This window comes from Sinocyclocheilus anshuiensis, unplaced genomic scaffold, assembly GCF_001515605.1.
Source record: "Sinocyclocheilus anshuiensis isolate Anshui unplaced genomic scaffold, SAMN03320099.WGS_v1.1 scaffold102, whole genome shotgun sequence".
Lineage (NCBI taxonomy): Eukaryota > Metazoa > Chordata > Actinopteri > Cypriniformes > Cyprinidae > Sinocyclocheilus > Sinocyclocheilus anshuiensis.
In genome coordinates, this window is record NW_015542330.1 from 275,211 (window position 1) to 292,077 (window position 16,867).

General features: G+C 38.6%; 1 protein-coding gene across 1 annotated transcript in view; it reads right to left on the reverse strand.

Annotated features, from left to right (window-relative positions):
* The window catches only part of dnah5l (dynein, axonemal, heavy chain 5 like), a 68,681-nt gene that overhangs the window by 19,419 nt on the left and 32,395 nt on the right, over window positions 1–16,867 (reverse strand). The window contains exons 40-58 of the mRNA XM_016489435.1: window positions 16,486–16,620; window positions 16,176–16,365; window positions 15,822–16,039; window positions 15,216–15,527; window positions 13,463–13,552; window positions 13,001–13,237; window positions 12,644–12,811; window positions 12,179–12,385; window positions 10,891–11,220; window positions 9,107–9,313; window positions 8,732–8,974; window positions 7,853–8,007; window positions 5,709–6,373; window positions 4,749–5,029; window positions 4,408–4,623; window positions 3,127–3,294; window positions 1,853–1,957; window positions 1,430–1,543; window positions 1,119–1,295 (exon numbers count right to left, since the gene is read on the reverse strand). Coding sequence (XP_016344921.1) covers window positions 1,119–1,295; window positions 1,430–1,543; window positions 1,853–1,957; window positions 3,127–3,294; window positions 4,408–4,623; window positions 4,749–5,029; window positions 5,709–6,373; window positions 7,853–8,007; window positions 8,732–8,974; window positions 9,107–9,313; window positions 10,891–11,220; window positions 12,179–12,385; window positions 12,644–12,811; window positions 13,001–13,237; window positions 13,463–13,552; window positions 15,216–15,527; window positions 15,822–16,039; window positions 16,176–16,365; window positions 16,486–16,620 — 4,218 coding nt within the window. The remainder of the gene's footprint in view (window positions 1–1,118; window positions 1,296–1,429; window positions 1,544–1,852; window positions 1,958–3,126; window positions 3,295–4,407; window positions 4,624–4,748; window positions 5,030–5,708; window positions 6,374–7,852; window positions 8,008–8,731; window positions 8,975–9,106; window positions 9,314–10,890; window positions 11,221–12,178; window positions 12,386–12,643; window positions 12,812–13,000; window positions 13,238–13,462; window positions 13,553–15,215; window positions 15,528–15,821; window positions 16,040–16,175; window positions 16,366–16,485; window positions 16,621–16,867) is intronic.

Consider the following 16,867-nt stretch of genomic DNA (forward strand, 5'->3'; position numbering starts at 1 on the left):
GAGTTCTCAAGACTCGAAAGCACGTGCAAATGATACGTTCCGTCATCTGTCATCGCGTTATAAGCGCGGAACCTGCTGGAATGAGTAGAATTATTATTAATAGCTGCAATCCCGTGCCGAAATTCAAGTCCTGCTCTTTGTTCTCTGCTAATAACCCGATTATGAATGATGCGAGCGGCATCACTATTTTATCAGTGAGAAGCTGCAGCCGTGGCGGGGATGATTTTTGGTGTGCCGGCAGAACAACAACAATGCGCTGTGTTTCTTCTCCCCTCATTTTTTCTAACTGACGGAAATCCGTCGTAGCGACGGAAAACTTTAATCCCTGTATATACAATATTAGAATGTTCACGGGAGTGGGACACACACGTTGTGGGAGCGGGCGGTAATGGTCAGAAATTCAGCGGGAGCGGGCTTAAGAACACTGTCCCGCTCAGGTCTCTAGGCTGCGCATAAACACACATGCTAAGTTTTTTTCACGTTACCCCATCTCCACCCCCAATCATTAGTGCCGTTTCGTTCTTTGACAGAACATATAGGACAATTTTTTTAAATGTCTGAAATTCAAGTACTTTCAAGAAACGTGGGAACCCTGTCTAAGATCAATCGTTATCGAGAAACGCAGCCCAGGTAAGTAATAGCCTACAAAAGAAATCTAAAAGTAATCAAATGTAAATGAACCCATGTCTTCTTTTGTATAATCCTTAGAAGCCAAAATTGAAAAAATAAAATAAAATTAGCTTAATAAAACAGCCACAGGCCTAAAGTGTAAGCAGATGTTTGAATGTTTAGTTCTCTCTTCTATCATAATTAAACAGGGCTTTCATGTTGCGCGTGCTGAAGCTCCTCCGTGTGGGCGCGACCTCGCTTCTGAATTGCGAATAGCAAAAATGCATCATAGACAAATGTTTGAAAAACAGCTGGCGACTCTGGTGAGATAGAATTTGCAAGATAATGTATATATAGCAATAATAAATGTATGTGTGTTTTATTAATTTCTCCAGTACCGATAGCAGAACCGTTAACGTCAGAGCTTATCGATACTCCGGTCTTTCATAATTTAGCCCCAGGACCGATTAAATACCGGGTTTCGGTACCCATCCCTACTCAGGATGTACCTCGCTGTAAGGGATGCGGCAGATATTCATCTCTTTCTTCCACTGCTGCATAAGAAGGCTGCGATACTCCTGGTTGAAAGGCCCAGCATAGGATAGAAATCCAGTGGCCAGCAAAACATCCCCCACCAAATCTTTGATTTGTCTCGCGAACTGAGCACTGCTCTCTGTCCAGCGAATCTAAGGCAGACATAAGCACATGCACAGACCTTTTTGGATGTTTTCAAGGAGTGTCATTTTCAAGGCTTGCAGTCAAACATCTGTAGTGTAGCTCTCATTTAATCCAATCCAAATTCTGCAAGGAATTTTCAAACCTTTTCTCCACCAAGTCCATCTATAAGTGCCACAGCATTGGACATTTTCTTCTTGCATGCCTCAGCATCATCCAGCAGGTCTTGCTTCTCCTTCATGGCCGCATCATACATTGCCTGTGCAAAAATGTGCGTAAACATCCATCTGGGATTTTAAAACTTTGGAAATTCATATAAACTTAAATTTTTTGGTTGAAAACAAAATTAAAATTACAAATGCAAATCCAAACATTAGTGCTAACTATATACTTAAAACTCATAAATTCATTCATTTATCTTCAATCAGAGAATTTAAAGTGCTGTTCTGCCCGTATCTGCAGAAGAAGTCACATTTGAGATCTGGTAAAGAAAATGTATCACTATTTTTTTATTTTTATAAAATAGACCAGATTCTTGGTTATACAGTATATCACATATATATCACACCTGAGCCTCATCCAGCTCTCTCTGCTTCGAGTCCAGTTGTTCCTGAGCGCCTGATAGTTCGTCCTGTGCTACAGTCAAACGAGCTTCTTGAAGCTTTAAGTTAGCCTGTCATACACAAAGTATGGAAATAAATTTATTAAGAGGTGTAACAAATTTTTTAAAAGAGATTAATAGTTTTACTCAGTAAGCATGCATTAAAGGGGTCATATGATGCGATTAAAATTTTTCCTTTCTCTTTGGAGAGTTACAAGCTCTTGGTGCATAAAGAAGATCTGTAAAGTTGCAAAGACTAAAGTCTCAAATCCAAAGAGATATTCTTTATAAAAGTTAAGAGTCAACCACGCCTACCTAAAACGGCTCGTTCTAACATGCCCCCACGTCTACGTCACGATATGGGAAGATTTGCATAACGCCCCCCAAATGTTCACGCAAAGAAAGAAGGCGTAACTTTTATTCTCACATTGTTGTTGCCGCCGCCGCCATGTCGTTAAGGCGCTGTGTTTTGTTGTGAAAGCGAAACTACTTTGGTTGGCCTTCCAAAAGAGGACGTTATCCGCTTCGTCATGCCTGGAGCTGATCCGTGCTGGTCGCTGAGGAAATACATCAACTTCACGCTGTACGTGGCGCGGCGCGATGCAACGCAACGCGTATAAAGACAGTATAAGTCATTATAATCCGTAATTATGTCCCCACTGGATGCAACAAATGCCTCGTTTATAATGGGTTTTAATGTTTTTGTCTCGTCGCTCCGGCCGGACAGGGCATCACAATATGGTAAGGGGCGTAACATTTCCGTCACACGCTTGAGGTATTCGGCCAATCACAACGCACTGGATAGCTGGCCAATCAGAGCACACCTCGCTTTTCAGACCGATGAGCTTTGTAAAAATCGGCGCGTTTCAGAAAGGCGGGGCATAGAGGAGAAACAATAATGTACAGTATGTGGAAAATAATGTTTTTTTAACCTTAAACCGCATAAACACATTTCATTACACCAAATACACAAAATAATGTTCTTTTTAGTAGCATCATGTGACCCCTTTAAAGTGATCAAAAGTGACAGTAAAGACACTTAGATTGTTCTAAAAAAAAACTTTCAAATAAATGCTATTCTTTTGAACTTTCTGTTCGGTGAGCATAAGAAACATCTTTCAAAAACATTTAAAAAAAAAATAAATCACTGATTTTTTAAAGGTAGCACAGTTTTCAATTTTAGGTTAAATATTTCCTTTAAGCACATCCTACAAAAGGTTAGTGAGACATCATGACATCACCTTTAGGGGCAGCACTTCCTTATTGATGCCGAAGAATTCCACCATTGCTTCAGTCCAGGAACAGAGGCCTGCTACATTACCACATGTCCTCTTAGCTGTTTCTAGGTTATAGTCTTCCATCGACAGATATGGAGTGAGCAGTTCAACCATCTCCTCTGTAATAGTGTCCTTTAAAGGATAACAAAAATGTCAAGAAAATGTGATGCTGTTGCATTGTTAAAACAGACTACAACAAAGAATTTCATTGGTAACCATGATGAATTCATTAATGACTAATAATCGAATCACTTTGACCCAAAGAGACAGGCAAATCCAAAGGTCAAATAAAGTCAGATAGAGATTTAATCTCTGCTTTATTTTTGTCCTAGTGTCGATTCCACTGTGACTGTGCTAACTATCTGACTTTGACGGCTGCATATTCTGTGTCATACTGGCCTAAGGCTGCTCTAAACTTGGATCGTTACTTGGACACTATAATCCTGTTTACGTATTCTGAACAGATGCATTCTCCCGCAACCACTGACCCACATCCCAAAGGGCACTCTGTCACTGATAGAGCGAATAGCAGAATGTCTATATTAATAATGCACAATAAAAATATATGGGGGTTTCCACTTAAACAGATATGAAGTGTTCAAATGGCAGTCACAAACGATTCATGGAGCTCCATATAGATGGAACTAATAACTTGGAGAGATGAAGTGATACTATTAGTGTTACATGAGTGCAGTATGAGAACAGGGTTTTTTCATAATTAGTGCTCATCCTGAATATAATATAAACCCTGAAAAGTCTAAAATATGAAAAAAGTTTTTTATAAAAAAAAGGTTGTTAAAAATGTATAAATATATAATAATAATAATAATATATAAAAATGTCCATGTTTTTTTTTTTTGCTGAGGAACATATTCGATACATCTTTTATGGTTGAAATACAATACAATGATCATTCAGAGATATACAAATAAGTGTTCCTCAAAAGCCTGATGGATCATATTTGATATATAGTTTTAAAAATTATTTTTCTATAAAAGTATTTATGGATAATCAAGTAAACCTAAATTGTATCAGTCAAGTAAGTGTTCATCTTGAAATATTACTTAACATTTAAAATTTACATTTGTATTCTTTACAATGTATTCTGTATTCATTGTAAATTTACAATGTATTCTTACATTTACTTTATAAAAAACTGTACCATGGCTCATCCAATAAGATAGATTTATCACTTTAATAAAGACCTAAAATGAAGACTTGATTAGTATCACAGTGCTGTCTGACCTTGTTGAAGTTCAGCAGATTGCTGAGGAATGCAGAGTTGTTCATCAATTTAAGAGCTTCACTCCATGAAGGTTTCACACAGGGTCTCTCGGGGTCCATGGTGACCACATCCACCCGTCGCTGGAACAGCAGCAGCACGCAGTCCATGATCCGCATGATCAGATGTGGAGGCTTTCCCAGTTTACGCACTGTTGCGATGTCAGCAGGCTTTAAGGTCTAGAAACCACACATGGTATAAAGATTTAAGCTGACTAAATTCAAGGTCTTCAAGTCAACATGAAACACAAAACATTTAACTAAATTGTGTTTCAGAGGTGATTTAGCATCATCCAGACATCTACCTTTAGCGCACCCTCAGCTGCCTCTAATGCTGGTTTGGCCGCCTCAAGTTTGGACTCGGCCACCTTCTTGTCCCCCTCTATCTCATCCACAATCGCCTGGGCCTTATCTTTCACCTTCTGGACCTGAACCTTCACCTTTTCCGCAGCTTGTGCCTTGGCCGTGACCTCCTGTAAAACTTCTTCTGCTTTCTGGTTAGCCACCTCCAGCACCTTCTCCTTCTCTCTCAGCTCCACACGAAGCTCATTAACAGACTGTTCGGCCTCCATGAGACGCTCAAGACCTGCAGTGAGATGAAAGAGTTTAGAGTATGTCATTTTCAAACATGTGACCTTGTCAATAGTAATTATTAGTTTTTCAGTGAATATTGTGCAAAAGTGGTTTCCCATTCCAAGACTACATGCTAATGCTGAAGATACCAAGCTGAGAGCATTTCCACCCTTTTGTATATATATATTGTGGCCATAATATATTTGAAATATATGCTAAATATGTTATATACCAAAATGAAATATGAATGTATGAAACATACCAAAATATATTTCTAAATGTATTTTAGAGGCAATAAAATAAATAATAAAGCATTTCAGTCTTACAGTAGCCTACGTTTAGGCTAAATACAAATGTAGATGGCCTACTAGAGATAATATTTTTTATTATCAGAATTAAAATGCTTAAATATTTAATATTTTTATATATTGCAATAATGCTTTTTTGTAGCATTTTAAATTATGATCCTTGCTGAAGTTTATTCAAACGTGTTATATGTTCACACGTGTCATAGATAACAAATAAGGTTTGTGACATATGTAAATGCATTTTCTTGGACTGAAATATATAGAGGGCAAAATGTATTTTTAAATGCTTTTAAAAAAATATATTTTTACATTTAAATAATATCATTATAATACATTTAACAAATCTAAAATTCTGATGTAATTGCAACAGATGTAATTGCAAACCTGTGTTCATTCGCTCTGCAAGCATCCCCACATGATCAATTTTTTCTGAGTAAATCATCTGGTATCCTTTAATAAACATCAAGTAGGATTTGGGTGTCACATAGGTCTGACGCCTGAAGCGCTGGAAATACTCGGTGCAGATCTCTGCCACCATGTCTTGGAATGTTCCCATAGTTTCTACCACACTCTTCTTCACCTCATCTGAACAACGCAGTGAATAGTTGGAGAGGAAATGGTGAGCCACAGCTACTAAAGCATCCCGTGGCCACTGCTGGAACCAGTCCACAGTACAACCCGAGATGAGGCCGGGGAACTTCAGGGCACGGGAACGCAGTTTCTCACCCACCGGAGAGAAGCAAAGAGCAACATGAAGGTTACTGCGCACCCTGGACAGGAAGTAGTTGTAGAGGTTGTCGATGGTGGGTGGGCAGCGTGGGAGATCCTTCTTCATGGTGGGAATAAGACTTTGGGTGATCTCATCCACCTCGTCTCGAGCAAACAGGTTTGAGACTTCTCCCGATGCCAGAACGTTGTTCATGTACTCCAAAAAAGCTTCATCCTTGATGTCATTGTCCGTGAAGATGAAGGTCACGCCCTTCCCTTCCAAACCTGCGATTCTGTACAGGGTTTTCAGGTCCTCAATTAGATTACTCACATTGTATGTTCTGTAAGGGAATAAATTATGTTAAATATTTTGTAACTTTTGATAAAATATTCACTGAACTCAATTTAAATAATTGATAGAAAGTATCAGTACTGTGTCTTAATACACTATTAGACCTTTCCCACTTCACTTAACTCCAGGTTATCGTCATTCTAAACCCTGCTTTTAACCCTGGGAAGAGGAACATTTCACACTTGTAATTTAGAAGCAGTGTTAGCACTAGGGATGGGCATTTTTCAGAAATACTGTATTCGAATATTTGGGCTCATAAAAAACTAATATTCGAATATTCGTTTATTTAAATTAGGTTTAAAGAGAAAGACGTTATGATTTAATAATCAAGTTTTTGTCACCATTTCTGAACAAGCTTATGATAAGGCATTATGTTCTACAACAAAGTTGCGTTATATCTCAAAGTTTTCTTTTAGTTGAAAAATCTATATATAAAGAACAAAAGCATTCAAGCTCAAGCAGAGCAAACAGAAAAAATTAAGCAGCCCGTGCCAATTACAGTACAGAACGCAAGTTACACACTCGAGTCGGCCTATGTTTATCGTGTTTATATTGTTTCACATGTTAATGTTGAGAAAAACAATAATATCCACATGCTCGGGTGAAAATAGGCTCCTCAGTCTGACAACAATAAAAACAGCACGCCGACACAGACGTTCCAGACAGAGACACAAACATAACGGTGTGCTAAGCAAAGTTTCTTATAGCGCTTTGTGTTTTCTGTTTTTAAACCACTCTCCCTCGAGGAAACTTAAAGGAAGCATATGTCTCACGATCATTTCGCTATCAGATAAGCTCTCTTCTCGGCTCACTCGGGTACAGCTGCGCTTACCTGCAGTCGTGAATGCAGTGATGGACAGCTGTCTTTCCTCAGTCGACTGCTGTTTTGGTTTTTATGGGATTTCTCATTGTGATGGTGATATTATGATAACTCAGTTTCACTGATTAATTTGATCAAAAGTATTTCCATTTTGTAAGATCATTTAGTAAGAAGATATCAAAGTATCATTTTTATCAAAGTAATTCCAAACTTCGCGAGGCAGACGACGACATTCTGTGATCAAATACAATCAACTCGTTAACACGCTCCACAGTGCCACCAAGTGCATTTAGTTATCACTGTGGAGGATTTATCATGGATTCCCTGTATTTACGGCCAGAAAAGCATTATGCATTAAAATTCGAATAGTGTTTTTATTTTTCGAATAATAATTACAGAGCGAATATTCAAATATTTGACTATTTGTGCACATCCCTAGCTAGCACCGTTTTTATCCATGGTTAAGAAACCTTGCTTCGAAGCAGGGTTAGCACCGCTTCTGAAACTATGCAGTGCTAGAGGCCATTCACACAGAATGTGAAACATGAAACAAATTAACCGACCATTCAGTTTACACAGGGTGTGAAAGGCCCTTATGACAACGAGAAATCAAACCATCAAATTGAAGAACAATTACAATTTTCTCACCGTGTCAGTGTAATCTGAAAGCTTTGGTATCCAGCAATGAAGGATGAAAGTCGGGTGAGGCTCTGTTTCCCAGAACCCCCGACTCCAACCAGTAGTGCATTACCACGAGCCGTCCGGATTATCCGAGAGATTTTCATCAAATGGATCATGGCATCCTGTGAGAGTGTACAGAAGTCAATGTGAGATCAAATAAATAAATGAATTCATTAAGCATTCTAAGCATTCACATATAAGGTCCCTCATTATCATCAGCAGTTTTCGCGTTGCTCAATAGCTAATTACCCTCCTCCATACCCAGCTCCTCCTCTTGTCAGTCAGGATTCAGCCTTCTGATTCTCCTTTGAATCAGGCTAATTCTAAAATGTGTACATAAAATTATTGAACTTTAACGATATCTACAATACATTTATGTTGGTTCTGTTCTGTTACACTGGGGGGTTATCGCTGCTCTTATCCATGCTAGGCTGCATGGATGCGCAGGGAGTTCTTTCCCAGAACAGAACCATACTGCCAATCCAAACTGTATGTCAGTCATCTTTGACGATAGTGGTCCTGACAGAAATGTATGTCAAAATGACAAATAAACGTATAATATTAACATAAAAACTTTATAACAAAGGTAAAAAATGGACTTGGTTTAGCCTGCATCTTAAAATCAGTGATAAAAACATATCAAAAGAAGGTTTTATTAAAAAAAAACAAAAAAACATTATCAATATTTTTATTTAATATTTTTATTGTTCAAAGTTATATTTTTGGCCTTTTATGCCTTTATTGTATAGAAGGAACTCGACAGCTGCGGCATGTCAGAGTACTGCCCACTCTACAGAACATTTTCCATAACCCATTTTTCAACATTATCATTTTTGTTCCACTAACCTCAAAGAAGACCAGATCCATGGCTGCTCCTCTAACAGTTTCATTATACTGTTGCTGAAACAGACACAGGCGCTCTGATAGGGCCTTGAAGGAAGGAATGGGCTCATAGATCGTTGGTGTCTCTGCCTCAGCATCTTCAGGTTCATCTCCCGTCATTTCTGGAGCATCCCGCAGGAAGTCCACAAAATAAGCTTCCGTTGGCCCCTGCTCCACAAGGCCAGGACCATGATCCTGTACTGTGATCTTTAGAACAGTAGAGAAATCCGAAGATAAATACATGTGAAGAAATACATATTATACAATTCAAATATATGATTCTTTTCTTAAACACATAAAAAATTTGTCTTGAAGCCTGTGAGGATTAAGTTGACACACCCTTTCTAAAATGCCATCGAAGGTCTCTCTGTCCTTCTGATCAATGAAACGGTCGGCGATGACCCGTGTGCACTCGTGGCGGAAAAGAGATGCCAGCAGTTGAGGCGTCTTACATACTTCTGATCCCACGGTGAGAATCCCCTGCCATATCCTGCTCAGATCACGCAGGTTAAAAATGTAGTGGAACTTTGCAGGAGAAGGCAGCATCTAAAAACAATATTAACTTAATATCATTATTTTATTAATATACATTATTTCAAATTTGGAGTTGCCATAATAAACGAGGCTGTGTTTATTTGATCAAAAATACAGTAAAAACAGTAATATTGTTTAATATAATTATACTTTGAAATAATAATTTTTAATAAATATATTTAAAAATGTAATTTACTCCTGTGATAGCAAAGCGTAATTTTCAGTGCAGTCTTCAGTCACATGGCCCTTCAGAAATCATTCTAATATTAGCAAAATTTATTATTATCAATGTTGAAAACAGTTAATATTTTTGTAGAAACCATGATTATTTATTTATTGAATTCTTTGATTAATAGAAAGTTCAAAAGAACAGCATTTGTTTAAAGTCCCCCTGTAGTCAAATATTTTATCCCTTAAAACTTATCTTTGATCATCACAATGACACATTTAAATGTTTTTTCTTGTGAAAATAATTTTCTCATGCCTTAAAATAGCTTGACTGTAACTCTACACCCTTGCCTCATTTACTATATGCGGATCTATGAATATGCTAATTAGTCCCGCCTCCACTCAGTCACACCAGCCAGCGCCTCCTGATCCACTGAACTGTAGTAACCGCAAAACAATGGCATACACGGATAATGACTGATAAAACTATGTTTTTACTAGCGGACAACTACAGTGAATACTGTAACATTCGTTAAAGTTACTTACTTGACGATGTTGTGTCCTAAAATGCCTTGAAGACTGGAATGCAGCCGTTTGTGATTGTTAATTCGCGCCCGCGAGCATACGCGTGTGAAGTCAGACGCACCTCTCCCGCAGCTGCGTCTGACTCCGGGCTACTTTTACACTGTTGACACGGGCTATAATGCAAGTTAGCGGTTCTAAATTCACATTAAACCACAGCTTCATGGGTTTTTTGCTCTGATTTATTTTTGGTTTTGTGCTGGTATTGGTATATTTTGCATGCTAGTGATAGGAATCGATCCCTTGACGTGATTGGTTATTGGTTTGTGACGTAGCAAACCAAGGGCTGTTTCAAACCATATTTCTGGGTCAGCCTTTGGGAAACTACAGTTTTAAGGAGAAAATACACAGCAATGGTGTTGATTAATAGATTGGCACATGGTTTGTCTAAAAGCATATTAAAAACACCACATAGACAAATAAACAACATAACAAACTTGATTTTCACTACAGGGGGACTTTAAAATAGAAAAGTTGATTACAATGTAAAAGTCTTTCCTGTCACTTTTGATAAATTCATTGATTCCTTGCTGATTAAATGCGTTTATTTCTTGAAAAAAAGTAAAATCTTAGTGACCTCAAAGTTTTGAATGGTAGTGTATTTAAAATATATTGCAAGATCTGAACAATATTAATGCAGCTCAGTTTACTTTGAAGCATACTGACCAAAAGAGGGCACCATTTTCTAATAATTTGGACCACTATGTGCTGTGACACATTGCATGCATGTTTTAAAAGACTCATAACAAATGAAATCAAATTTGGAAGAGATTACAGATTTCCAGACATTCCATGTTCAATAAGCAATAACTCTTTTGATCATATTATGACGGCAGTACCTTAGCTTTGACCGCTTGCCACACTCTCCTGGTGGTGGGGACCAGGGCGGCAGCTAGAGAGCACACCTCTTCCGTGAAGCCTCTTTCTGAGCAAAAATAACCACTGGCCAGCGTTTGGAATATCTTATCTATGGAGGAGTTGGATGGTAGAGTGCAGTTAAACACACAGAACTGGCGTTTGAGTCGTTGGGGGATATCATTGCGGCCACCACCAGGGTGGATCATAGCAGCCACCACATACAAGTCGACTACACTGATGAATTCCCCAGATCGTTCCAGGCTGTAGAAACCTCCCTGCACCATCAGCTGGCGAACAATTTCGTTAGTGATCTGAGTGGTAAACAAAAAAACAGGAGGCTCAGTCAGAGACTGACCACAGAGGGGTGGTCTGTGCATGCCACTGCTGTCAACACATGATATTTTTGTAGACCAAAGCTCAGAAACGTCCTGTTCCATTGTCCTGAAGACTCATTGTGTTTTTAAATGCACTCTTGCAAACTATTCTAGCTCAAACTTACAGGGAAAATGTTTTTTGAAAGTGTCCGAAGCTTAGTGATGGTGACGTTAGTGAAACTTAGCGTGGAGTAGTTCGTTTATAGCCTACGGTTAGTTTTCCTTATTGAAAAACCAGCATATGCTGGTTAGGTATGTTTTGAAGCATGGCTGCTGGTTAAGCTGGTCAAAGTGCTGGTCATGAGCTGGTTTAAGCTGGTCATGTGCTGGTCCTGAGCAGGAGCTAGTTGCTTAGGACAGCTTAGGACCAGCACATGACCAGCTCATGACCAGCTTAAACCAGCTCAAACCAGCAGCCATGCTTCAAAACATACCTAACCAGCATATGCTGTTTTTTTCAACAGGGTTTTACTTCTGCTGATTGTATTTAGGTTTCAGAATGTATACAAGTTGTGTTAATTTGAAGATTATCATGATAAAACGTGTAAGAATCATAAACTTATGTTGCCTACAGAGCTTATTTTCTGCTATATTCCAAAAGCTAATGGAAAAATCTTATTGGGTTTCTGTAGAGGGAACCAGGGTGATTCTACTTCCGGGTTGGCTAAAAAACATTTATCATCACTGCAGCGCTCTATTATTGTTTACCTATTAAAATGTTTTATTTCATTTATTAATTATGCCTTGATATTTGACAAACCCGACGAAATAAAATCCAAAACTACGGTCCATGTCTGTTGAGGTCATCTATGTAATACATAGTGTGCTCAAAGAAATTAACCAAAGGGGTAGATTTTTGGAAAATGAAGTAACAAAGGAGCAAGTGACTGCTCACCTGATCACCCCACTCATTGATAACTGGCATGTTGATGTCGTCAATAAAGACAGTCATCTTCCTCCCGCCTGGAGGTCCATAGGTGGTGCCCATGCGTTTGTCTATGTAACTCTCAATAGTCTGCTGGAACATGCCAGGCAGAGTGGCCGAGGAGAAGTTTAGGCTTTTGCTCAAATGCGTTTCTGGGTCATACTTGCTCATATAGCCCTGTGGTTTGGATTACATAGTTTTGTCAGAATTAATTTCAGCGTGGTGTATTCACCTGACGAGAAAAATCTGTGTAGTAATCACTGGATTTCACTAGCAAAATTTTGCTGAGCAATAGTAAATGTGAATGCACCTTGAATTGACATCAGTTCAATTTCAAGATTTCAAATATGTATTATAAACTACAAAGCCAGGAAATGATTTATAACAAAATATTATTCTGCTGACAACAGCATGGATTAACTGAAACAGACGTACCTTGATCATGACTGTCTTGGCTGTTCCCTGTTCACCAATGAGCAGTACAGCTTTGCCTTGCTTCATAATGGTTTGCATCAGGAAGTCTGTCCGTATATTGTCAACATTGGGTACGAGAATGGAGGCATAGTCTGGAACTGAGTCTTTGGGATAGTGATACTCTGGCAACTAATGACATCGCAATTAAAAGGTATGTTTAAAAATGGCAACTTACTAATGCACTGAATAAAAACATAAATACGAAGGTTGTCACAAAGAAAACTAAGAAAAATTGTAGCATGAGGCATGCTATAATAAAAGATCACTAGTGGCTTTTAAACTATACATAATATTGTACTTAACAAATAATGGTCTTACCCTTGTAGACCAGAGATCCCACTCTCCAGTTGCACTGACTACAAACTCAAAGATTGTCTGGTCCCCCTGTGTGGTGGGCAAGTCCAACTTGGCATTGTGCTTTTTAAGAAATACCTCCATCTTGGCTCGATCATCCAATTCCAGCAAAGCACCAACAGACCACATCACAGCAAATATGAAGAGACGTTTGATGTGAGCTGCTGTTAGGTGTTTCTCTTCAACGGCTGGCAACAGGCCCTGTGTTGAACAAATCAGAACCATTTTATATTTGAGCTTCTTCAGAAAAGCCACCATTTGCCAAGATTATAGTTCAAGATCACTCTATTTTTAGGATCATTAAGATGAATTAAACCGATTTAGTGTGTCTAAAATTCTAACTGATAGTGTATTTTAATTCAATAAACTGCTCAAGCTTTATTTCATGATAGATGAAAATGATTGTGACTGTGCATCACAGTTTACCTGTAATAAATCAATTGTTTGCTTGATGTACATGCACTCAAGCAGCTGCATTTTGGGGGAAACGGCAGTGCAGACAAAAGTCATCAAATCCTGTGGAAAACAGTCAATAGTCAGTAAGAGATTTTCAAAACTGTGTACAAAATCCTCTCATACCTTTCCCTAGGCAATGTCAAAAAAATCAATAGAGCTTTTCATATTCATAAACCACTTAATAGCTTAAATGGTTTACAAGCGTTGTATTGATCCATTTTTATATTGACGTTTTACCCAGTTTATATCACTAGATACCTCTCAAAATGTAACTAAATATTCAGGTAACAGGTAAACTGTACTCCAATAATCTATGTATCAGGGAGCATGTGAAATAGTGCTGTGTTCGATACATCGATACGACAATGTATTGTCAGAGATTTGACGATACGAGTATCGATACAGCCGTCTCTGTATCAATATTGCGGCACGTGTGCAGCAGTTGACTGCACAAGAACACCGTTTAAAATGGAGTAGAAAAGTGCGAGGTTTCTAAAAAATAATGAATAGAGCATAGCATATAGGCTACAACAAGGTTTAATCTGGCCGCAGAGGAACACAACCGGGGTTGCCTGATATAAAGAGACTTAATCCCCGAAACAGAGTTTCCCACTTGCGCAATACAGAAATATCTGCTAAGTGTGCTACTTATCTTTGTCAACCTGGCAACTATGTGTACACGCGCTCTCTCCACTGTGGATAAACAGCTGGCTTTCTGAAAACACCGGTAAACTTGCAGTTTAGCGATCTCCACTTCTATATTCTATTCTCAGAAAAGTGTAATTCATCAAGTGTTCATTTATGAGAGAGAGAGAGAGAGAGAGAGAGAGAGAGAGCGGCTGTGTATGTACGAATTACCAACGTTTTGCCGCGTTTCTCTATTAACAGTGAAGCTGTGGCTTTAATTCCTTTAGAAACAATAATGTTACCATTATGAGAGAGAGAGCGAGAGAGAGAGAGGCTGTGTATGTATGAATTACCACCGTTTTGCCGCGTTTCTCTATTAACAGTGAAGTTGTGGCTTTAATTCCTTTAGAAACAATGATGTTACCAGCTCCTTGTTGAGAAAGTTAATGTAGCTCTTGAGCGATTAAGCTATTTAGTTGATAAAATTGCGGGGCAGCGCTAAAAAGTTTGTTCCTGAATGTCTGAGTGCGTGCGCGCAACGTGATCTGTGTGAGTGACTGAGCATGTGTGTGCGTTAGATTCAGAAGACAGTGCATTAGTTTAGAACTCTTCTCATTTTTATGTTTTAAATGTAGAAAGTGTGTTAATTTGTGCAATGATAACCTACCAGCAATGTTAAGATGATTTAAAAAAATATATATATTAGTATGAGTACATTACAATATACATTTATTAGAACGAGTAAATTATTATTTATGGGCTTAAAAACAAGATGCAAACAATCTTGCACCTGGTGGGGAGTGCACAATGTAAACATGAAACATATGCCATTACCTATATTGTACTGTGGTACAGTTATGGAGGCTCTTCATAATGCAGAGGACAACTGCCTGCTCTGCCAATAGTTAGAAATGGCCCTATAGTATGCAGAGTTTAATAAACAGTTGTTTTACTAAATTCTGCTGAGGTGAAATTCAGTGCAGTCCTGTACCGTGATATGTATCGTATCGCGGTCTCTGTACCGTGATACATACCGTGACTTTGCTGGTGATACACAGCCCTAATGTGAAATACTGCACACATGTCTAGCTGTCACCTGATAGACTGAGTTGAAGGAGGCCAGTAGCACTTCAGTCTGTGTTGCTGGGATCTTTTGCAGCCAGGCCTGCAGTATGGGTTGCCATTCCAGAACAGAGGAGCTCATGAAGACCATTCCATTGCGGGACACAGTGGCAGGAGATGCATTGTCGATGTTGTGTGGCTCAAATACCACCTTGCAGTTGGGGGCCATTGGTATTCGGTCTCCATTTGCCAGGGTGAGGGTTTTGTTGTCGTCCAAGACGGAGTTGAGATTTTCAATCCAGATAGCATCGACTGGACCATCAAGAACAATCCATATGTGTTCTCCCTGTGAAATGTTTTACCATGGAGTAATTTAATTGGAATTTTAAGTACTTACTAGTGAAAAGTCATGAGCACCAGGTCATTTACTGACAATTATTAATTGCAATCAAAAATTAATAAAACATTTATATTTCATAAAGTAAAAAATCTCTATTTACTTGTTAAACTGCCATTCCAAGTCATATTTGATCAGTAATGACAAATAAAAAAAATGCTTATTGCCAATAGGGTCAAAGTTAACGGTTACACAAGCATGTCATTCATTTACTCAAGTTGCTTGTTAATGCAACTCTTTCACCTTTTTGGACTTTAAAGTTTTCCTCCACAGTGTAGAGAAGACACCATCTGTCCAGTCATTTGTGGCCACATCCAATGTGCCAAACATCTGGGAGGCAGTAATAGCCTTGGGATTCATCCTCATTTCTTTGTGTGGACTTCCACATTCTGTCATTGCTTTCATTAGAGTGTGGATACATGTGGTCTTTCCTGTTCCACTGGGACCAAGAGTCATCATACCTACACACAGAGAACAAATATATGGAATGAGGACAGTATTGTCCACTTCACCAAATCTATGCATGCCTACAGCCATGGGCATATGACAAAATTCATTCTTATAACTTTAATAGAAGTAAAATGGATAATGTCTAACCATGTCTCACTCTCTGTGTCTCATATAGTTGCACAAGTTTGAGAATCCAGGGTGGGTGCGCAATCAATCCGGCTTCTTCAGCTTGTTTGGTGATAGAAGCTTCCAGATCAGGATAACCGGCTTTATCCAGCTGAATGCCCGGAAACAAGTCGTTTATCAGACTCATGAACAGGGGCTCATCTTCATCTACCTGTATGGAGGGAGAGGCAGGAATAGAGTCAGCTGCTGAAAATATCTGTGACACTCTAAAACATTTATCCTATTACTTCAAGGTGTTATTTCCAAACAGATTTGGATCAGTCATAGTCACCAGTTTGGAGAGGTTCATGTCACGCAGAACTCTCATGACCACAGTCTTTTCTGGCTCGGTTGGGTTGGATCTCTTCACAGCACCCAGAGTTCTCAAAACAGACAAGATGTTTCTCAAGCCAAAGTCATAATGGACCTGTTGAGTGATAAAAAAAAAATTATCAGCAAGGTATCATGCCTTGATACCTTGTAAAGAAAACTTATTTATTTATTTAACAACATATCAGCTTCAAAATTTTAATTCATGGAAAACTCAAGTTTAATAAATTTAAAATAATAATGAAAACAATAATACTACGATGAATTACATACAATAACAATATTATTAGGGATGTTCATTTCGGTTATTTTTCCTAACCGACAACCGACGCTCGTTAACCGTT